Raw genomic sequence first — 23,096 nt, 5'->3', positions numbered from 1 at the left:
GCAACAGTCAATTTGTGTGTGTGTGTGTGTTTGTGTATGTATACCAGATGTGCTGGTTGATTGTTGTTTTGCATATATATGTAAACCTTATTAACCTTTACAATTGTTTTTATTTACTAGTCAAATTCCAAATTCCATTTTATTATTGTTATTGTTTAATATTTCAATTTTATATACAAATAAATAGCATGTTTTAAATGCTATTTTTCTTCTTATAATTATTGTAATAAAATGGGCTATTTCCCGAAAATATCTAAATAAATTATTTTATGAAAATGAGTTAATTTGTTAATTGTCTGAGTGATATAAGAAAAAATATATTTGCTTTTATTTTTTATATAGCATCAGTGGTTACTTGATCTGATTCTTGATTTCTTTTCATCTCATAAGCGTATTCAATTTTATGAAGGATGTTAGCAATTTTTGTTTGGAGACTCGATTTTGTACATTTAGACAAATTGTTTTCTTTTCGTTCTACCATCATTTCTTTCATCTCTCTCAAATACAAGTCCAACTCTTGGTTCCTTTTTTCAACTGTGGCGAGAAAGTTCAAAGATGCATCCTTAATAACTTTTTTCATATCGTCTGCCAGTTCCAATGCTTCGACTTTCAGACAGAGTTTGTAGATGGTCCCTCTTATCTCTTTCAAAACATCCACAGTCCGTATTAAAACTTCTTCCTGGAGATACCCAGAAATATTATTATTGCTAGAAACAAAACTGTACAATAAGAATTTAAGTGCGGCATTGCTACTAATCATTAGCAGACAAAATGTCTTTATTTTCTTTCGAGCAACTAATTATAATAAGAAAATATAATTTTGTTAACACAGCGATCCTATATTTCATCCTTTTATAATCTTCACTAAATTCTGATTAAAACAATAAAAAACTGTATTTGCATGGAAATTTAGCTTAAAAAACTAACTTGGTTGTATATTTTGTACTCATATTATTAAAAATAAACTTGAAAAGTTTATTCGAACAGATTGGCACTTGATCACTTGTCTACTCTTGTGGGTTATGATTTTATGTAAACACATTTAGACTTTGCGCCATCTTCTGTGAGGAAAAGAGTTCTCTAAGTTAGTTTATTTAAAGCAAACTAAAATCAAATGAAACATACTGAGTACTGTTGGGCATTAAAACGTACTGAAACTTTGATCTTAATTAGAATATAAAAATTCTATTGCCTTGAACATTTTATATTATTCTATTGAAGTCCATCTGTTTGAAGATTCAAAGTCAAATTCAATAAGTTTTTATAATAAAAGATGAGGAAACACAAAATTCTGAAGAATTGTGGATAGATGGAAAGAAAATGGACCGTTTTAAGTAATTTAACGTTTTCTGTTAATGCTTTTGACCCTTTTTAATATTTTTCCCAGCTGGTTTAATTTTTTTGCCCTGTGAGGGATATAATGATTCCATGGTATTAAGAAAGTCATCTATTCTAAAGTTCAAATTTTCTTTTGTGATTTGTTCTGTTTGACTTGATTCCTTAAGTGCTTCTTCTAGAAAAGTCAAGCACTCTTTAACACTTTGAACTCTCTGCTCGGCCATGGTCAAGAAGAGAGTGGCATTCTCGATAAGATCCGTTTTCAGCTCAAGACTTATTTCCAGTTCTTGAATTCCAGCAATAATTTTCTTGACTATTTCCCTCATTTCTTGCAATGGTTTTTTTGATTTTTTCACTGCTTCAGCCTGAGGAAAAAATTACAACTTAGTAGAATAAAAAGGAACTATTTACATGTTCAATTAATACTTTGTCCTCCATGTTATTTTATATATCATATTAAAACTAAATATGTATATATTTTGTACATTTTAATATTTACTATTTTAGTAGTTGTTACTTTTTTGTTATTAATCCTGTTATGTTTTTCTTTCTCTTCAAACTTCAATTATCGTTTTGTTTTCATTAGAAATTTAGTCTTATTCTTATAGAAGAGCAATGATCTCTGCTGGATAGATCTTGTTTACTATTGTCTGCTATTCTTTTGTTCTTTTATATGACACAATTTTTCTTAAACTACTTTGTAAGAAGGTTGTTTGAAACATATAGTTATCGACCTACACCCGTGGCATGATTGATAATCAATCCAACTAATCATTGTAATATCTGTATATAAAAATTTATGCAACTATTTGAAACAGCATTAAATTTATATAAGCTAATATGAGTTAATATAACTTACAGATTGAAAAAACACCTGCCTTCTAAGAATAGTTTTGTGTGAAAAATGGTAAAAATAAATAATTATCAATTGTGAGAAACTTTGCTAAATGTTAAATTTTTGAACTAATTTAGATTAAACATTAAACTTAATAAATTAAACATACAAATTTCGGATTTTATCAAATGCATTTTGACATTGGCAGATCAACCCAGGATAGATGACTAAACAGTAACACATTAAAAAAAAAATCAACTTTTAAGATATTTGTTGTTTATAGTTTAGATGTAAAAAAATTAAAGTTGATGGTGGGTTTTGTACTTATGTTGAACCTGTACAGGGTCACTTCCTTTGAAGAAGTTCCTCACTGAAAATGGTGCAATGCTGAAGCGTGTCTGCATAACTCAAAAACCCGCGAGTGGAGACAAACCCAGTAAGTGACCCTGTACTGGTTCAACATGTCTAAGTATCTGTAATCTAAGTCTGAAAACCTGTGCTACATTGTGTTAGTTAAAAATATAATAAAAACAGTAATAGTCACTTATACATTTTTATATTTAGATGGCATTTAAGCTAAAAAGTAAATGGAAGTGTAAATATTGTGAAAGATTTTTATAATTTTAAAACAAGATTACATAAACCCAGTAAAATTTTAGATTTTACAGAATTATTTTGTCATTACTTTGTCTGCCTTAACTCATGAATAATTTACAAAAATATTGGTAAGCAAAGTTATAATTTGAAACATTTCTTCTATTTCTTTTATTTCAAAATAGAAATTTTCATTTGAATAATAATACTAATAAAGAAATTTGGTTACTCTAGAACAACAAATTACATGATCAATTTGTTATATTTACTTCTTACGAATAATTTCAAATCATAACTAGTCTTCAAAAAATCCTTTTAAGTTTTTCAATTAATTTTTCGACTGCTTTCACAGCTTGTTCTTTATTCAAAAGTTGCTGGTCGTCTATCGTAAAATTTGATTTGAGATTGACCAAAATATTTTCTAAATTGTCTTTTGTAAATTCAGCATTATTAATAAAAGCATCGGCAGAATTTTCAATTTTTCTTTTCCTCTCTTCTGGTAAGTCACATGCGTTGATAGCCACCTTTATTTGTTTTGCAATATTCTTCACCTCTTCCAGCTCATTTTTATACTTCATTATTACTTCTTCCTAATTAAATTAATTCCAAATTAGTAACATTTTCCTCATACTTTGAAATAGAATTCTATGATTATTTTTCTAGTCCATTTCTAACTCAAAAACTCAATTATTTGTTTTTTTCCAGTTTGAGTGAAATTTATGTTTTATATATATTGACAGGTGTTCAATAAACACTAATGTGTCATTAATAATGATAAATTGAAGTAAACTTACCTACTATGAATATATTTATTTGTCGAATAAGGCGAGACTAGGTGGTGGGTCACCCCCTGAAATTGCGTCCCTTATATTTGCTAGTTGATTGAGTACAAGCTGGATCTTGGGTCCCACTTTTTCTGGTGTTAGTTTGTTTTTGTTGGCAGTCTCCATCTTTTTTGCTATGAGATCAGCATCTTTTAATAGCATTTGAGCCTCTCTGTGCTTATCATTTATTACATTTTGGAATTCGACTAGTTTAGTTTTATATTGTTGTAGTTTATCTTCTTTGATATTAAATTCATTTATTACTTTTTTTAGCTTCTCCAGACTTGGATTCATTTCGTTCAATAATCGTTCAAAATTTTTTGCTCCTTCGATCTATTTTAAAAATTTTGAGTTAGCGTTGGGTTGGAAAGTGAAATAAACGATCACTAACTGAGAATATGAAGAGAACAAATTTTTTAAAGCAGTTTCAATTTAAGAAACGGTGTACACTCATTAAATGGTATATTCCTAATTCCTTTCTCATTTACTTATTTATGTCAACAGAGATCAATATGTTTCATTTTTTATTGTAACATCTAACTAAAACAGATTTTTTCCTATTTTTGCTATTGTTATTTTACCATTTTGACTTCACTGTATAAACCTTTTACAATACTATCTAAATTATTATTCAGTGAAGGAAATTAAGAAGAAACTTACCGGAAACGTGTATTCAATTAAAGAGTGAGAGTTGTTCTGGAGAGTTGTTTTGGGACGAGGCTGCTTTAATGTTTATTACATCGGCAATAGCGAGTTCAAGCTTTTTACCAAGATTATCTTTTGTAAATCTGACTTTGTTTGCATTATCCATTTTCTTTGCCATTTCATTTGCATCTTTTATTAACATTTCGGCATCAGTTTTGTTTGCTTCTACTATAAATTTAAATTGATCTAGTTTATGTTGAAAATGTGTCTTTTTTGGCCCAGGTTCAAATTCATTTATGACTTTTGTGAGTTGTTCAAGATCTGGATTGATATGGTTTATTAACTCTAAATAACGGGTTGCATCTTCTTTCTGTTGTAGAAGTATTGACGTTATTAATCTAGCGACTCAATTTAAATGTAAAATAAAATTCATCTTATTCCTTTCTTTAAAAAAAAATTACATACCCGCTTTTGATATTTATAATATTATGTATATTAATGTAATAAAAAAAGAAAAGAAAAAAAATGCAGGCGCAATTTAAGTTTTGTTTCAAATATTGGTATAAAAAGCTAGTTTAGAAACATTGGGGCTTGTTTCAAAAAAAGATAACTGCAAAATACAAGCAATTATCTATTTAACAAACTTGAAATTCAAATCTTAACATTAATAGATGTCTTCTTCTAAATAATAATACATCAATACATTACTTAAAAACTACAGTTATGTAAATGGCCAATGGTAATGAAAAAAATTGTATAGTTTTCTTTGATTGTGAACAGACGATAGACTGATTTTGGTTATTGAATTAGTCACCATCTCTGCATTCCCCATCTTTAATGAGCTACGCTTTCATCAAATTCAGAAGAACTTTCAGCTTAATACAGAGATGGTAAGACCAAGTTTTATTGTTTATTCTACTTTCTTGATATTAAGGTGATATAAACTTAATTCAAGTCAAGATGTGAAAGGTAAAAGTGTTCACCTTTACTAGAAGTGTAATGATTTTATGACAATGGTCAAGGGAATTTTGTTTTAAATCTTCAAGACAACAAAGCTATGAAAAAAAGAAAATCATCGTTTTTTATCATCCGTTTTGCTGCCAGAGGGTCTCTGAACTATTTGTAAGCCAAAAGGGTTCATATCTAATCGGCATTCCCTCGAAGCGTCTACTGCTTCAAGCCACTGATCTATCTTCTTTTCATAATTTGCAGTTGTGATTTTAGCTTTGTCTGATTTGTCCACCTTTTTCAAGAGCCGTTTTATTTCTCTGAGATAAACACCGGAGCCTTTAATGACTTCTTCAGCAGACAGTTTGAACGAATCATATTCTTCTTTCATGATTTGTAACTCTTCAACTGACCAGTTTGTTTGTTCCATAGTTGAAATTAATTGTTTATAGAGAACTTTTATTTCTTCTAAATCTACTAATATATTCTGCGTAATAACCTCCTGTTTAAATAACATAAAATCAATTCAGTATAATTATTTCTTATAATTAAATGATTGTGATCAAGAACATATCCTCTCCTTGTAATTTTTTTTTTTTTGTGTGTTATTGATCTTAATACACACAATTTACTCACAGAGTTAAATGAATGATGTTTTTACTCATATCTAATACCAATAAATCTAAATAAAAAGTTTTAATTATCTTCTAAGATAATATATGTAAACATATTTACTATTTTTATGTATTTATTTTGTATGTAATTTTATTGCTCAAGTTGGATTCTTATTCAGTTTCAGCATTATCTGTTATCTCCGCTTTCATTGGTTCTTCACCAGGTTTACTTTTTTTTGCTTTTTTCTTAGAACTCTTTGATTTGACTGATTTTGATTTTTTAGATTTTCTAAGTTTTGATGGCATTGGCGTTAAACCAGGGATTGCCAAATCGTCCGGTAGCGGGTGTCTTATCACATTAATTTTCTCAACCCAATTGTCAACTTGGGAACCGATTTGACTTCTTGTTAATTTCACCACATTTTCCGGAGATTTGACTTTTTTCAACAGTTCCATCAACGCTTCTAAAATGTCTTGAGCATCTTTGATCCTTTCTTCCAAAAATGATTTGAACTGTTCATATTCTACTTTTATGGCTTGCTTGTCTTTTGAAGGATTGCGAATAGATTCGTAGATGTTAATCAGTCTTGTAAATAATAATTTTACATCATCAAGAAACTCTAAATACTGAACTGTATCACAACCCTACATAAATGAAATATTATTAAAAAATGGAATTGTGCAATGAAGTTTAAGTATAAATGCAACTTATGGAAATAAGAACATAACCTCTTTCCTATTTTCTTAAAAAAAAAAAAAAATTGGTTTTGATAAATTTGTTCTTAAGTTACTACCCAGTGTGAATAATTCAGCAGTTTTTTGAAGAATGATATTTATTAGAAATTATGTTGGCTTAAAAAAGAACAAAATATAATTAATTTTGAAAATGAAAAATGTAATTAATTCACATCTTTATACCATTATAATTAATTTTAAAATACTGCTATAATTTAAGTAAAAACCATTTTTTCTTTTAATCTACTAGAGTATAAAAAAATACATGCAGTGAGAAAACCAACCAGTTTTTGTTTTAATCATGATTATTATAGAAAATAATTTTAAGCAGGGTTCTCAGGAAAATAAATATATTTTCATGTATTACATTCAAGTGTAAATAAAAATTGAGTCTTTTCAATGTTCAATGTTTAGTTAGTGCATTGAGGTAATTTTAAATTTTTAGTTTAGGAAAAAACTGCTGAACTACTCTAGTCTGAACTAAAACATTAAATCATTTTTGAACATGATTCTAATAATTGATAGAAGCAAAGTTGTCCAAAAAGCATGAATTTATAAAATTATAAATTTTTGAAAATGAAAATTTACCTTTTCGAAATAGTAGTTTCAAAATCAAAATGGCCAATGTTAAATACCTCGAGCTTGCTTCTAATTGCTAATAATTTATAAGCTTATTCTTTATGCTGGTGGCAGCCTCCCTTATTTCTTTCCAGTTGAGGGTCGACTGTTCCCTTGTGACGGTACTGATCCTTGTCCTTGTGAAGCACCTTGATTTGGGACTAAAACGATAATTGGAACTGGCTGTTTGGCCATTTGGAGTTTATTAAGCCATTCGTCAACTTTTGGGCCGAGTTTTTCCACTGTAAACTTCATCTCATTGTCTGGCGCTTCGACTTTCTTGATCAATGATCCTACTTCTTTAAGGAATGTATGGGCTTCATTTGATTTCATATCTGCAAATGATTTGAATTGACTGTACTGTGCTCTCATGAGTTCTTTCTCTTGCGGTGCTATTTCCATCGATTCAACTAGATTGACAAGTTTGTCAAAGAGAGCCATAACTTCATGGACAAGTTTTAAAAATTGCTTTGCATCACTGGCCTAATAAAGAAAATGTAAAAAATTACAGTGACTTATTTACATCGATGAGTAAATTTTTAATGTCACAAAGAACATATCCTCTCCTCTATCAACTTTCTCTCTCTTTCTCGCTTTTTTTATTCTTCATAAATTTAAGTTTACATAGTCACCATTTTTAATGACCTTAATATCTTACAATGATTGCAAAAATGTTCAATTTCTCATTAGTTAATTAAATAAAATCACTATTAAATTTCTTCCTTATAAATTTAATATATTCTTAAGCTATGTTTTACTAGTTAAGAATATAATTTTAATGTTTAATTTGCACTAAATATTTACAACAGTTATCTGATAGAATATTTTTACACCAATTCTACTAATTCTAGTTTCAAACTAAAAATTGATAGAATAACAAAAAAATTATTTTTTACATGGAATAAATTCAATTTGAAATTCATGCAATTACTTTTGAATTGTGTGTATAAATATCCTTTAATAATTGCCATAACTAATAATATAAGTTGTGTGAATTTTTATATAGTGTAAAACAATATTTTATGCTAGTTGTAGTAGTTTAAAGTTGTATCAAGAATATCAAATTGATTTATTGGCAACGGAAATAATAGCAGTGAATAATTTGTTGTGAAGATCGGAATTAATCCTTCAAAGTAGAAAAAGATCTGCTGATAGTTTATGTCTGTGTCCACTATTTTCGACCAAAGCTCTGCTCACTTCCACCCGGAGGTGGAGGCAATTCAGGAAAACGTCCTGCAGTCGGATAGACATTTTGACTTGAACCTCCGCCCTGGGTGTATCGATTTATCGGTACAACAATAACATATTGCCGTGGATCCCTAGCTGCTTCCATTTTTGCAATCCATTCATCAATTTTTGGTATAAGCTTTTCTTTATTGAACTTCATGACGTTGTTTGGATCTTCTACCTTTTTTATTAAATCACCTACTTTACTGAGGAATGCCTCAGCTTCCCTTGATTTCACATTGATGTACTGTTCAAATTTCACATATTCTGATTTCATCTCTTGAATATCTTCGGGTGAAATGTCCATAGTTTCAATCATGCCTACCAGCTCATTGAACATAGACCTGACTTCGTTGGTCAAATTTAAAAATTGTTTTGCATTTGTCGCCTACATAAATAAAATGTACAACAATTAAAGATTTTAGTATACATTCAAGAACATATCCTCCTCTTTCCTCCTCGGAGATTAAATGTTAGCATTTTGGTTGTTTTGGTCTTGAAAAGAAAGTTAAAAAGATGCCATCACTCCGGTAGCACTCACAGTCTTATCAGTTATTAAATGTAGGCATTGTAAAGAAATCATTAACACTTTCTTTAATAAATAAAATACTTTTGATACTTTCAAGTAATGTATTTAATATGAAATTTTACAGTAATAGTTTACATATTAATAAAATGAACAAACATTGTTATTTTTTATGTAAAATCTTGTTATCAAAAACACAAGTATTTATTAGAAGGAATGTTCTAATTTATAGTATGTATAAGGAAAGTTAAAACTAAAGATTTGTATAAACACTTTTTTTTTTAAATAAAACCTACAGGGTTTGGGTTTCCTTCTCAAGTCTATTGACATATTATTTGTTATTTTAATAATAGTTAAATTGTCTTACCTGAGCTTTAATAGCAGCTTTTGCGATCCTTTCTATTCTTTCATTCACGACTTTGAGTTTTTCTTCAATTTCTCGATCAGTCTCTTCACTGTCTGTACTACTTATTTGCTTAATCTCTTCCAGTTCTGTTCTTAGAATTAATGATTCTTCCTCAATCTCTTTTGGGTTTTCGTTTAATTTAGCAAATTCATTCAATTTGTTTGTGAGGATATTTTGTAATTCTGCTATCTCTTGAAGTTTCTTCTGCATCGCAGGCGATATCGTGTTGTCCATCTTAAATTTGATAAATGGTTTTCTGTATAAGTAAAATATTTGTTATTACTCTGTATTTTGATTTCTTGCAATATATTTCACTGCACATTTTAAATTCAAAGATTTAAAAGTTTACTATCTAATGTATGTGTACTTGTCATTAACATCCAATAGTTGGCTTTATAAAATTTTTCAGATTTTATAATACATCGTAAAGGTATTGAATAGAAAAGTTCATGTGATGTTCAAGTCAACAATTGTTCTCTATCATCGAATAATTTTATTTTAAAATAGTTTAATAATTAATAACGGATTTATGGATTTCATGATTGAACCACTCTGAAAAGTGTAATCAAAGCTTTAAAAAATAAAATAAACTGCAGAAACCAATATTCAGATTTGCAGAGCCGGATTTGTCTTCTAAGCAAAACTTTTATGTTAATTTTCAATCAATAAACCACATTTGTATACAACTATAGTTGGCTGTGGGTTAATATTATACAATTAAAAAATATAATTGAATTTTGATTTTACCAAAGGAATTGCAAAAATTTAATACACAGTATGGCTTGTTATTGTTTTTATTCATTTTGGTGTTTGTTTAGTTATCGTCACATTTGCTCCAAAGAAATAGTTCATTTAGCATAGCTAGTAATTTTGAAGCTCGTTTTGAGATTAATTCTTTAGGTGAAGTGCCAGCATTAGGATCGTCAATTTTCTTCAGATTCAATCTAAATTCTTTCAGATTTTCTTTCACCTGGAATTCGCTCAGTGTAGCATTCTGGATACGATTGCTTATATTTTGAATCATCTTAGTTTTGGCTTCTTCGGAAAGATCAAACCTGTTTATCACAATCATTACCAACCCCTGTAGTCTTTTCAAATCAGCAATAGCTGGTATGTATCTTTCCACTTTCAATTCCTATTGGGATGCAATTAACCAGTTAAATTATACCAATACATCATTACATCATAATGTAAAAGTAATATAATAATTTACAATGCAGTAAACAGACATTATTTTAAAAAAGAGAGCTTTGGATTATAAAATAGGTTTTGTATATTTATTGGTGATTAAAAACTAAATGTTAAAAGTAGTCAGTATGTATAACAATTGTATGTAAAGTGAACAATTTTAAATTCTATGTGTTCTAAATTGTATGTGTTTCAAATGTAACTTTAAGAGTTATTGCTTGTTTAATAATTAGTCAGTATTTAAAAGAATTAAAAGGATTTAATTCATGATTTTGTTTAAGATAGAAGGACAGTAAAGTCTTTAAATTTGCGCAAGATTAATACATTTTTAATTCCTGAAGTTATTTTTGTATATAATTACCTGATGTGTTATTGCTTTTTATTATTTGCAGGACCACCTGGTGCCTGTTGCACAGGCACTATTATAATCGCTGGCCCTCCGGGTCCTCCAGGATGAGATATTTGCTTATTGGCCCTGATCTTTTGTACCAAATCGTCTATTTTTACACCGATGTCTTCTTTGGTCAATTTTGCCTTATCAGCCGTGTCCATCTTTTTTGAAGCTTGTTCTATTTCGGCAATAAATGTTTCAACCTCCTTCGTCTTAGCGTCCGCCATCATTTGGAATTGGAGGAACGTCGATTTCATCTGATTTTTCTCATCAGAAGGCACATCAAACGAATCGATGAGCTTAAGCAATTTTGTAATTATATCTTTAATGTCTTTTACCAAGTTGTGATAGTTCTTCGCAATTTGCCGCTATCACAAAATGAACATTGTTAATTCAATAGTGTACGATTTTAACTAGCACATAAAAGGGCACAACCTCTTCAAATTTCAACCAAAACAAGTAGAATAATTTAGAATAGGCATGGCATAAAGGACATATGAATTATAACTGTATTTGCATTTTTTTTTTTAATTGTGGCCAACTTTATTTTTTTGTAATTTCATCCAATTTCTATTATAAACTTTTCTTCAACTGTATCTGTTGTCATCAATCATTTTCATTAAGAGATAAGTTACTAATAGTTCAATTTCTTCCATTATAGACTCGTCTTTTCACTCATTTGCCATTATGATCCAGAGCCATCAATTTAATAGTAACTGTGACATTTATTTTCACTTCTTTTTTGTTTTCATTTCACTTGCATTTGTTTTCATAGTCCATCCAAGCAATGAAATTCATTTTGTGTTTATGGCTTTTATTTGAATACTTTCGTAAAACACAACTTAAACTTCACAATAATACTAATTTAAATTATATAAATTTAATAGATTTTGGTATTAGCACTTAATCAACATTAATTAATGTAAAACAATGATTTATTCTTGTAGTTTCTCACGCGTTTTTTATATTAATACTCTGTATTATTCATTTTCATCACATTCTTAAATATTTCTTTATTTTACTCTTGTGCCTTTAAAGCCTATTTATAGTATATGGTACGTTTATATGTCTAAGTATGTTTTGTAATACAGTTTGATAATAATAAAGTTTGACAGGAAAAAAGAATTTCACAATTTTTTAAAACTATTATGAGAAAAGCTTCTGAACAAAGATCATGGAGAGAATATGTATTCAATGGAACTATGCACAATTTCAATTCACGGCCCTCTTAATTAAAAACATTGGCTGTAAACTAATTTCTTAAAGAGTAATTAATTGTAATTACAAGTTGGTCATTTAAATCCACTATTTTAAATTTACATTAAAATAGAAACAAATTAATTGATCAAGAAAGCCATTTAGCATACTGTCACTCAATGTTACTTTGGAAATATGTTTATGGGGTAAATAGTAATTTTTTTTAAATTAATCATTTTTATTTATTATATTTTGGTAGTTGTAATGAGAAAGGAATAGGATGAGGGTATGTCCTTTTATGAAAAGTAGAAAAATTTAAGAACTTCAAACAATTTTAAAATAAAAAAAGAGCTTTAAAATTTGTTATTTCTAGAAGTACAAATTAAATATAATAGAAATACCTGTTCCTCCAGTGCTGTTTTAGCCATTTTCTCCATTTTTTTATTCATCGCATTGATCATGTCATTTAATTTGGCATCATTTTCATTTTTGACTGATGCTGCGTACTTTTTCAACTCTAACAGTTCCTTTTCCAAGTCATCGTATTCTTTGACCGATGACATGTTTTTGTTGCTTGCAATTTGACCGAATTGTGACAATTTCGCGTTGAGTTCATCCTGAAGTTTTTTTGCGGCCTGCATTTTGGCCTGCATCTCAGGTGAAAGATTATCATCACCATCTCGCTTAGCCATGTTGTGTGTTATTGAAGATTTGTCAAAGAGTAATATTGTCCTTGTTGCCTGAAGCACTTATTTACAGGTTAAGCGAGATCCAACTTATTTTGTTGCCTAAGGACTCCATTCCTCGATTGTAATAGGACAAGTGGCGTTTGGCTAAGCAAAACTGAGGAGCTGATTGTTCAGTACACATTAATGAACACTGCAATATATACCGGAAAACTGAAGTGAGGCTCTCCAACATTATCGGCACTTAGTATTGTTGATAATCCTGAAAATACAAGTTAGTAATTTACATTAACATTAAACAGCTATTACATATTTGTATCGAAGTATAAGTAATTTATTGAAAAAATATTTTTGTAAAATTTTATGTTCGGCATCAATGTTAGATGAAAAGTAAAGAAATAAAAAAGCATAATAGAACAGTAGATTTTGGCATTGGATGTTAATGACATTATGGAACACAACTGAAAATAGCAACAACATACCGAAAAATGACCGAGGATCAAAAGGCTTGCAAAATTATGTGTTCTAGCTAAAAATAACCAATAATAAGTATTGAGCTTATCGTAATTTCACTGTTTGAGTATCACATCACCTTGCCATTATGGTCTATTGGAAGGGATCATTGTAGTGAAGTTTTGTAAATTTTTTTGAATTTTAGCTGAATCCTGCTCATTCCTGTAAGAGTGAAAGATGGTGTGATTGAAAATACTAATTGCAATGTTTTTCTTTCATATGATTTTATTAACTTTTATATTTGCTCCAGCTGCACATTTTAAGAAGTCTTACTGGTTGTATGCTTTCTGCCTGAGTTAAATATTACTAATTTTTTTTCTAGAAATGTATATACAATTGGAATACACCAACATTTTATTTATTTTCAGCTTGAGAAATAAGATTGTTTTCTAACATTATAAAACCCTCCAATTTCAATTGCATTACAAATTCTACACATGTTAGAACCTACATTGTATTTAATACTTTTAAGCTATAGTTTTAACATTTTGAAAGAGGTGAGGTATGCTATGAAACTGTAACTTGATACTGGTTTTGTATGTCAGGAGACAATTTAGTATATTGCCAAAAGCAGAAATCAAAGACAATGGTGAGTTGACAGTTCACAGAAACATGTCTGACAGAAAAGAAAGATAAAAGGTGATCAGAGATGCTCAAGCTACCGGAATGTTTTTGTTATTAATTATACAACTATAATCAAAAATTTGTAGAGGCAATTTATCAAATAATATAACTGATTATTAAATCATACTCATAGAAATCTTGAGGAAAAAGCTGGTTGGGCTGACAAAAATATATCTTTCTATGAAAGTTAATTAAAGAAACAGCAAGGAACAATAACATCACCAAAACAAACAAAAGAAAAGAACAGGACATAACAGAAAAAATATTGTTGCAATTTCCATGAATACTCATTCGTATTATTGTCACAGTTTTGGTAAATAGCTTTCAGACAATTTCTGAAAACTAAAATGAACGCAACAAATTTTATCCCACTTTTTGATTTTTTAACTTTTATTAAATTAGTTTGAAAACCTAAATAAAAAATAGATTGTATTCCAATAAATTTATATTGGCAATTGTAGAAAACCTGTGAGTGGTCAGCAGTCCCTAGTCTAACTTCACACCGTTGATCGTACATGAGATTTTCTCTGAGCTGTTTTCTTTATTAATAATTTCACAATTTTTTTTGTTGCACTAATACTAATAATATAAGTTGACATGTACAGCATCCCCTCCATTGTGATGAAAATGTACACTGTGTCTTCATAAATTTTCCACCATCATGAAACAGATAAGTTCATTTTTTGTAGCTGTATAAGAATCTGACTTTCCTTTTAAAAAGTAATTAGTTGGAGCGATTTATCTTTTATTTTTCCTCACTGCGCCAACAAGTTTTGATCCTGTTAGATAAAGAGGGTTCTAAAAATAAACTAGAACATAACACAGGTACCATTTATTTAGAAAAAAAGCACAGCAAAATGACAGAAAAACTCATATTACGACCACTCATAGGTTAATAACACCTCTTACACTTTTAGCTAGTTTTTTCTCAATTGTTTTCCTGTATTTTTAGTGTTTTAATCCTTCTAATTTCTTTTCCACCTTTCTCCAGCCAAGTTATAACATAACAGTAACTGACTCTCTCTTTTTTTATCCTACCTCAGAGCTTTTTTTTCATAAAATAATACAAATAAGACATACGCAAAGACAAGATAAAAAAATAGTTTGGTTAGGATTCATCTTATCCCAAAATATAAGGGTCATATATTCCTCAGGGTAATTGTGGATAAGCCCTGCCATTCTTGCTAATAAATACACTCACTCATTCACTAACACATATCACATATATGACAGTACACAGATCTTTATGGAATGAAAATATTTATGGCCCTGAGATAATGCCTGTTGCCATATACTATGGCTGAACATAGGTCATTTGGGATATCATATTTTTTAATTTTCAGACTTAATACATTACAGTCTGTTATGTGCTCTACCATGATAATATCTCCTCACAATGGGCACCTGCGTGGCCTCACCCCCATTAGTGGAATCTACACAATATCATAAGAATGACCTTTTTTCCTTCAACAATCAGCCTTTGCAGGCCACAGTCCAATTGTCTTACAATTTTTATAATTTAGAAGTATTTTTGTCTATAGTATTCTCCATTCATTAGATGTTTTAATTTAAGAACAGAGGCTCGAAAAAATTAAAACCTTCATTTATAAAATGTACAATTCTTTACAAACAAAAACCCTGAATAACTGAATTGGACAAGGGAACATACTAAGCAGTTAATTAGGTAATAAAACTTAATATGTACAAACAAATTTTGAATCACATTTTATAATAAATAGTTGAAAGAAAATTTTTTTGGTAGAAAAGTTGGTTTCTATGGTATTACTGTTGTCATTACTTATTGCATAGTCAAATTAGTACAATGAAAAATTAACATTTAATTTACTTTATATAGTTGTATCCTTCACAGAATTATTATTTCAGAAATAAGATGACAACAAGTCGAACACAAACACGACCTTTTAAGGTAAAAATACCCTACCAATCTTGTTAAAAAACTACTTACATAACTTTGTAATACAACAATAAATTAACATAATAATAATAATAATTAATAACATAATACACAAATTTGTAATTCAAATAAATTCCTTATTTACTATATACACAATATTACTTTAACATACAAAATATAGGAATGTTTAACAGTATTGTTTTTTTCTTAAATATTTATTGTTTAATGACTTTATTCTTTCATTTTGTTTTAAAAAAATGTATTTTATGTTGGCTTATATTTAAGTCTAATTAGAGGTTTGAAAAACAATTTTATACTTCCTCAACATTAATTAGGACAAAACTGTTGGCAGAATGAATCCTGCCAAGTATTTGTGCGCACACTGCATATTTTAATAAAATTGACAAAAAAGAATGAGCATAAATAAAAATGCATATTAATTTTAGAAAAAATTGGCAAATTTATACATGGTATACTTTGAGGTTGGTTTGGTAAATAAAGCCAGTGTGAATTATTTCAGCAAAAAACTGCAGTGGGTTACGTCCTCAAAATAGAACAATTAAATCATGAAGGTTGCAATATTATGGAAGTTCAAGAAGGTTGTTGGATTTAAACAACTCATGCAATTTTAAATAAGTGCAGTTGCAGGATTTCAATGCTACTGGAAGAGCTTCCATTGCTTCATCAGTTCTGTCACCAAATAACTAAAAACATATGCATTGAAATAAAAAATTTAAAAAAATCTCCAACTTTCAGTTACCTTTCTTAATAATTCCTTCTTAGAAGGTAATGTCCAAAGACCAATACTTGCAGCTTGTCTAACAAAAAATCCATGGTGCTGTGCTAGAGTTTGATTGTAGGCTTCCGTACCAACTGAGCTTGTACTATCTTCATAATTGAGTTGGGAGACTTTTTCAAAAAATGTCCTTACAAAGTCTGGGAAAAAAGTGTGAAAAATATAAGTGTGAAAAATATAAATAATTTCATAATGATTAATTTGCACCTAAACCCCTTAGAAGCCTGAGTAACGTTCTACAGCCGCAAACGCCATTATTTAGTTGGTTTTCCCTGCGTTCATAAGCAATCATCTTTTGCAATGAGGAAAACGTTTCGGCATCTTTCTGGAGGTATTCTTGCAAAATATTTGATTTGCTCGAAATTTCTGTGGATACCGCATTAAACAATATTCCACCCATAAGATCACAGAATCTGTAACATTAAATTAAAAATCTTACACAAAAATAAAATAACTAGTTAAAAAGGTATTTTCTTTTCTTTTTATATAAAAGTTTAGCACAAATTAAAATATGAATCTGTGTGTGTAAAATCTAAACAGCCAAAAGCTGTGTAATATTTTTACTGTTCTAGGTGATGAGGGAATTTCAGGTAATGTACACCCTCACTAAAAAAGGGAATCCAACAGGTATATTTCCAGGGCATGCTCCAGTAAAATATGGCTTGAAAACAGGACTTAACAACAATGTCCAATGTAGATTATGCCTAGATTCACTAATTTCGTGGTCCGCTTGACCAATTAATATATTACAATTAATTAAGGTTTTTATTTGAGATGAAAAATGGCAAAAAGGAGGGAAAATTCAAAAGGTGCGGTTGTAATGGGAAGTTGGTGTCCGAGTGGATCGAGGTCACGATAGCTCAAGTGGTAGAGCAGCGGCGTATCAAGCCGAAGATCGTGGGTTCGAATCCCGCTCGTGCCATTGACTTTTTTTATCTCAACTAAAAACCTTAATTAATTGTAATTATGCCTAGAAGAGACTGAAATAGTTACCTTATATGACTGTCTTGCAATAGCTAGGAAAAAGAAAATTTAGGAAAGCCTTTCTTAAGCAATAAATCTTTCAGGAAAATAGTTACAAGTGCAAAAGAGTGGAAATCCCCATGACTCCAAAGATTGATTGATTGATTGATATCGCTTTATTTACATTATCTCTCAAGATTTGGTCTCGAGGACCACTCTTATATCTAAAGAGAAAAAGGGAGAAAGAGAAAGAGATAGAGAGAGTGAGAGAGAGAGAGAGAGAGAAAAGAGTGTATTGATCGATAGTACACAAGTGTTTTTATTGCTCTTGAAATCTCTACTTTTTTTGTTGTTCTTCCCAGGGATCGAAGGTTGTTACTGTGCCCCTTAACTTTTTTTAACAATTAAAACAACCCTGCCATTTAGTCTTACTGAGTCTATAGGTACTTTTGACCATACGCTATCCTTAAGATTCCTAATATTTTCTTTCAGGTCAGCCAGTAATGTAAAATTGTAGACATAATATCTGCAAGTATACAAGCCATACTCGCGTTCCTTTTAACAAATATATCAACTTTTTTATTCAACCTTTTATTCTCTAGTGTCCAAGCCCAGTAAGTACTTGGGCTAGTGTGGTATTATATCAAGAATATTTTTTCCCCCTATTTTTATTTTGCTGCAGTATGTTAATTATGCAACTCCTGTTCAAGGACAATATTATTATATTACATATTCTATAGTTTACAATATGTTTAATTAAAACATCTTACATCGTTAAATTCCAGTAAATTTCTTTTAAAAAAAATAACACAAAATATATAATAAATTCAAATAAAAAAAATAATTACTTGTTGAGCTCTTGGAAACCCAGGAGAAAAGGCTCAAGTTTAATATCTTTATCTGCTTCCATTGATGTCTCAAAACATTTGCTTAGGTACTTCAAATCAAAGTAATCTGAACTTGACATGTTGCTGTTTCCAAACCCGGTGTTGAATTACAAAATAATTTAAAAAAATAAATAAATAAAAACAAATCTGGCACTAAATGTGTGATTAAGGTTATTGGAAGTTGGAAACAGCCAACAACACAATGACAGCCGAAAGCAGGTCACATCTGATAACACTTGAATGCAGCAGACAGAAGTTGCTGTTTTCTACTTTAAACACCAGAGTCTTGCCAACAGCAATGGAAGGGGAATAAATAATACAAAAAATAATTAATTCAATAAAATTTTCTTCATTTTTTAAACTTTTCATTATTAAAAATATTTACCTTTGCTATTGTTTTGTCTGCATTCATTTATAATTACATTCTTTTTTTTTGCATATTGCCTTTTTTTAAATCTTTTGAGCTTTTCTTGATTTTAAATTGACATATTTTACAAAAAAGAATACTCCAGTTTAATGTTAATGGGAGAAAACAAGATGCTTCTTGAGTTTTGACAACCTCTTGCAATGCATAAAAAAATTACCAATGGCTTTAGGTTTTATACATGAATTTAGCCTTCTGTGACCGAAAGTAGGCCATTTGTTTCTGGAATTATTGCATAATAACTCTCATGACTAGAATCATAATAATCAATTTACAATCATACAAAACATTTTAATCGTCTAAACCACACAATTATATAAGACTTTTCTTATGTAGCTTTTTATTACATTTAATTTTTAGAACATAGTTTTTTTATTATTTGGAAATCGTGAGATGCAGTCTGGTTTATTTTACAAATACATAAGGATGTGGGAAAAAAATTATACTATGCTAGAAATTTTAGATTCAATCAATGTATTTGTACACAGAAAACGAACACTTTGAGTGCGTACAAAAACTTTGATTGAATCTAAAATTTCTAGAATTGTATAAATTCATCTTTTTCACATCCTATTGATTATTATGATTCTAGTCATGAGAATTATTATGCAATAATTCCAGAAAAAATTGGCCTACTTTTGATCACAGAAGGCTAAATTCATGTATAAAACCTAAAGCCATTGGTAATTTTTTTTATGCATTGCAAGAGATTGTCAAAACTCAAGAAGCATCTTGTTTTCTCCCATTAACATTAAACTGGAGTTTTCTTTTTTTTGCAAAATATGCCAATTTAAAAACAAGAAAAGCTCAAAAGACTTTTAAAAAGGCAATGTGCAAAAAAAGAATATAATTATAAATATTGGGCTGTCCGGAAAATAATGCAGGATTTTGGTATTAAACAAAAAAAAAGAAACTAGTTACTTTAAAGCAATGTTCTTTAATCAAAATAATTTCCCATACTCTCAATNAATGAGTAATCCTGTAAACGTAAACAGAATATTTTATATAGATTTTTTTTAATGAAAACTTAAAATCCTGCATTATTTTCCGGACAACCCAATAAATACAGACAAAATGTATTTGTTAAATGTAAACAATGTTTGTAAATCCCAGGCCCTCAAGATGATCTCAATAAAGATCGAAACATTGGCACAATAAAGAAAATGCTTTTCTGAAACCTACATCTCACCAGACTGCATCTCACGATTTCCGAATAATGATCTTGTTAGAGTTTAACTATTAAGTCAAATAAACAAAATGAATAATTAGCCCTCCTATCCTTAGCAAAAGAAAGAAAGAAGGGCAACGCAAATAAAGAAAACTAAAATTAAAATAACTAAAATGTTAAATATCTCAAAAACTATTGAGAAAAAAGCTTTATTGCGGCCCTTACCTGCTTTATAGTTATGCAACAAATATGTTTATTAGCTAAGTATTTGAAATTTACTTACCTTTTTGTTTTTCTATTAAACATACTAAACGTATGTTTACCATTTTAGTTGTGAAACTGAAGTAATTTTTGTTCAACGATTTAGTTCCTTTAATTCTTCTTTAAATTGAACTTTAGTTCTTGCCCACTTTCGTGGATCTTTTTTAAGCAGTAAAACTTTAAAAACTTCCTCATTTCTTACAGACCAGATCTGTAGAAAGCTATAAAGTCTGAAGATGTAACTGTTGCACTTTTCCCTAAGGTACTAGTTAATTTTACTCCCTTGGTTTTAAACAAGTGGGTAGAATTGTATATGTATGTATAATATGTATTTCTGAACTGCGTTGGTTTTCAATAAAAATAAATTAAAATATAAGAAAAAAAAAAACGTTAATTTTGATGATTTTTCAGAAATTGTGAGTTGCAGTCTGGTGTGATATAGGTTTCAGAAAAACATTTTCTTTATCGTGCAACGTTTCAAACTTTATTGAGATCATCTTCAGGGCCTGCAATTTACAAACATTGTTTACATTTAACAAATACATGTAGGATGTGGAAAAACGTGAATTTATACAATGCAAAAAAAAATTTTTTTTTAAATTCAATCAAAGTATTTCTACTCTCTCAAAGTGTTTGTTTTCTGTGTAAATTCACTTTTTTCACATCCTACATGTTTTTGTTAAATTTAAACAATGTAAATCCCAGGCCCTGAAGATGATCTCAATAAAGATTGAAGCGTTGGCACAATAAAGAGAATGTTTTTCTGACACCTACATCACACCAGACCACATCTCATGATTTTCGAATACATCAACTAACGGTCACTAATCACGACACATAGTTTTTTTAGTTATGTATTGTACAATAAAATGTTTTTTTTTATATTCTTACATTTTTTAAACATATTTTTATAAAGTAAAATATATTTACTTTAAAAATAATAAATATATTCTTTGATGGGATGAAAATTGGCTGATAGAAAAACTATTACTAGTAACACTGTAGTTGCAATAAAATAAAATATTATTTATTATATGGATTTTTCATCAATTTGAAACTAACCTTTTTTTAATTATCATTTTGTGTTAAAAAATCAGGGATGAGGTCAATTTGAAAGAAAGAAAAACACTCAGTCCTTCGTCATTGGGGGGGGGGGGGATACATGGGAACACAACTTTGAAACTTTATTAATAATTCACAAGCTTACAAAATATGTTTAAGCATCTACTTTCCATTTTGAAATTTATGGGTTCAAAAAAGTGAATTTCCAAGTGGATAGAGAAATGAGATCTGCAACCTGTCCTTAGAATGGAATTAAGTAATAGTTTCAAAGTTCTAATATAAAAGGCTGATATCAATTACTTATATATTTGTCCATTTTCCCAAACAGCTTATTACTGTGTAATCATGCATAAACGAATGTGATTTAACTGATTTTTTTCTTTCTTTAGGGTTCGCGACAGCAAAGGTTATATCAACCCTCGGGGTGCCGGTGTTTTTGAAAAACAGCCCATTTAAGTATGTAAGTATGTCGGGTTTAAACGCAGGGCTGCTGGATTCGAATCTGGGACCTTTACCTTACAGTGATGAGCGCCGTGTCAACGCCTAAACCGTTGCGGCCACCAACTCCCCCGGCACCAGAGCCTTGTCAACAGCAATGGAAGAGGAATAGATAATACAAAAAATAATTAAGTCAATAAAGTTTTCTTCATTTTTTAAGCTTTTCATTATCAAAAAGTTTACCTTTGCTATTGTTTTGTCTGTATTCATTTATAATTATATTTATGTATTTTGTACATTGCCTTTTTTAAAAGTCTATTTCCTTTTGAGCTTTTCTTGTTGTTAAATTGACATAGAATACTCCAGTTAAATGTAAATGGGATAAAACGAGATGCTACTTGAGTTTTGACAACCTCTTATAATGCATAAAAAATAATTTACCAACTATAATTTGGCAATAGGTCTCATACATGAATTTAGCCAGAAGTAGGTCAATTTTTTCTGGAATTATTGCATAATAACTCTCATGACTAGAATCAAAATAATCAATTTACAATCATAAAAAACATTTTAATTATGTAAACCACACAAATATATAAGAATTTTATTATATAGCTTTTTATTGCATTTAATTTTTATTACATGAAAATAGTTTTTCTATATATATTGTACAATAAATGTTTATATTCTTACATTTCTTTTAAAACAGATTTTTATAAAATATATTAGTATTTATTTTAAAAATTGTATTCTTTGATGGGCTAAAAATTGACTGATGGAAAAGCTATGATGTAGTAAAATTGTAGTTGCAATAAAATAAATGATTATTATATTTTTTATATGGATTTTTGATCAATTAGAAACTAACCTTTTTTTTATTATCATTTTGTCCTGATTAAAATGATAAATTAAGGAAGAAAACAGCCCTTCTTCAAGCATTGGGGGGAGGGGAATATATCTATCCCCTTTATCAGAACTTTGAAACTTGATTAACAATTCACAAGCTTACCAAATATGTTTAACATCTACTTTCCATCTTGAAATTTATGGATTCAAATTGCATTAATAGTGGAACGAGATCTATTTAGCTAACAGTTTCAAAAAACTAATATAAAAGGCTGATGTCAAATATATCTAAATATTTTTTATTTTCCCAAACAGTTTATTATTGTGTAACCATGCGTGAAAGAATGTGTAATAATTGAACTATATTGACAAAAAATAACATCTAGACCTTCAGTGGAGAGGATTTTGCGCTGGGAAAAGAATGCTG

The 23,096-nt window shown here is 29.2% G+C and overlaps 2 protein-coding genes across 22 annotated transcripts; both read right to left on the bottom strand.

Annotated features, from left to right (window-relative positions):
* Nucleotides 1-292: 292 nt before the first annotated feature.
* On the bottom strand, nt 293-14,624 carry LOC106670106 (vimentin-like). Of its 21 annotated transcripts, XM_014400137.2 has the most exons (7): nt 13,365-13,529; nt 13,255-13,301; nt 12,488-13,034; nt 7,122-7,634; nt 1,126-1,703; nt 928-1,061; nt 293-679 (listed from the first exon to the last, which is right to left on the bottom strand). In XM_014400137.2, exons 3-4 carry the CDS (start codon nt 12,776-12,778, stop codon nt 7,233-7,235), a joined length of 693 nt encoding a protein of 230 aa, XP_014255623.1. In that variant the 5' UTR covers nt 12,779-13,034; nt 13,255-13,301; nt 13,365-13,529; the 3' UTR covers nt 293-679; nt 928-1,061; nt 1,126-1,703; nt 7,122-7,232. The 21 variants fall into 21 exon arrangements, with proteins under 21 accessions (XP_014255623.1, XP_014255625.1, XP_014255622.1 ...); XM_014400139.2 differs by lacking the exon at nt 7,122-7,634 and adding an exon at nt 10,860-11,257 and having other exon boundaries at nt 928-1,703; XM_014400136.2 differs by having other exon boundaries at nt 928-1,703.
* A 102-nt stretch (nt 14,625-14,726) lies between these two features.
* On the bottom strand, nt 14,727-18,712 carry LOC106670108 (ceramide-1-phosphate transfer protein-like). The gene is made up of 4 exons (XM_014400154.2): nt 18,432-18,712; nt 16,828-17,033; nt 16,585-16,760; nt 14,727-16,528 (listed from the first exon to the last, which is right to left on the bottom strand). The coding sequence occupies exons 1-4, from the start codon at nt 18,548-18,550 to the stop codon at nt 16,406-16,408; spliced, it is 624 nt and encodes a 207-aa protein (XP_014255640.1). The 5' UTR covers nt 18,551-18,712; the 3' UTR covers nt 14,727-16,405.
* Nucleotides 18,713-23,096: the final 4,384 nt, after the last annotated feature.

The sequence above is a fragment of the Cimex lectularius genome, unplaced genomic scaffold (genome assembly GCF_000648675.2).
Source record: "Cimex lectularius strain Harlan isolate CLEC.00 unplaced genomic scaffold, Clec_2.1 scaffold40, whole genome shotgun sequence".
In the NCBI taxonomy this organism is placed as follows: Eukaryota; Metazoa; Arthropoda; class Insecta; order Hemiptera; family Cimicidae; genus Cimex; species Cimex lectularius.
This window is presented reverse-complemented; position numbering and strand designations above follow the sequence as displayed.

Excerpts from the sequence above, each read along its gene's own strand:
- LOC106670108 (XM_014400154.2), bottom strand. The coding sequence starts at position 18,550 with ATGTCAAGTTCAGATTACTTTGATTTGAAGTACCTAAGCAAATGTTTT. Across the intron at positions 17,034-18,431 it reads GGTTTCCAAGAGCTCAACAA|ATTCTGTGATCTTATGGGTG; the intron begins GTAATTATTTTT and ends TTAATGTTACAG. Across the intron at positions 16,529-16,584 it reads AGAAGGAATTATTAAGAAAG|TTATTTGGTGACAGAACTGA; the intron begins GTAACTGAAAGT and ends ATATGTTTTTAG.
- LOC106670106 (XM_014400132.1), bottom strand. The coding sequence starts at position 12,778 with ATGGCTAAGCGAGATGGTGATGATAATCTTTCACCTGAGATGCAGGCC. Across the intron at positions 6,444-12,487 it reads AAACAGCACTGGAGGAACAG|GGTTGTGATACAGTTCAGTA; the intron begins GTATTTCTATTA and ends TCATTTATGTAG.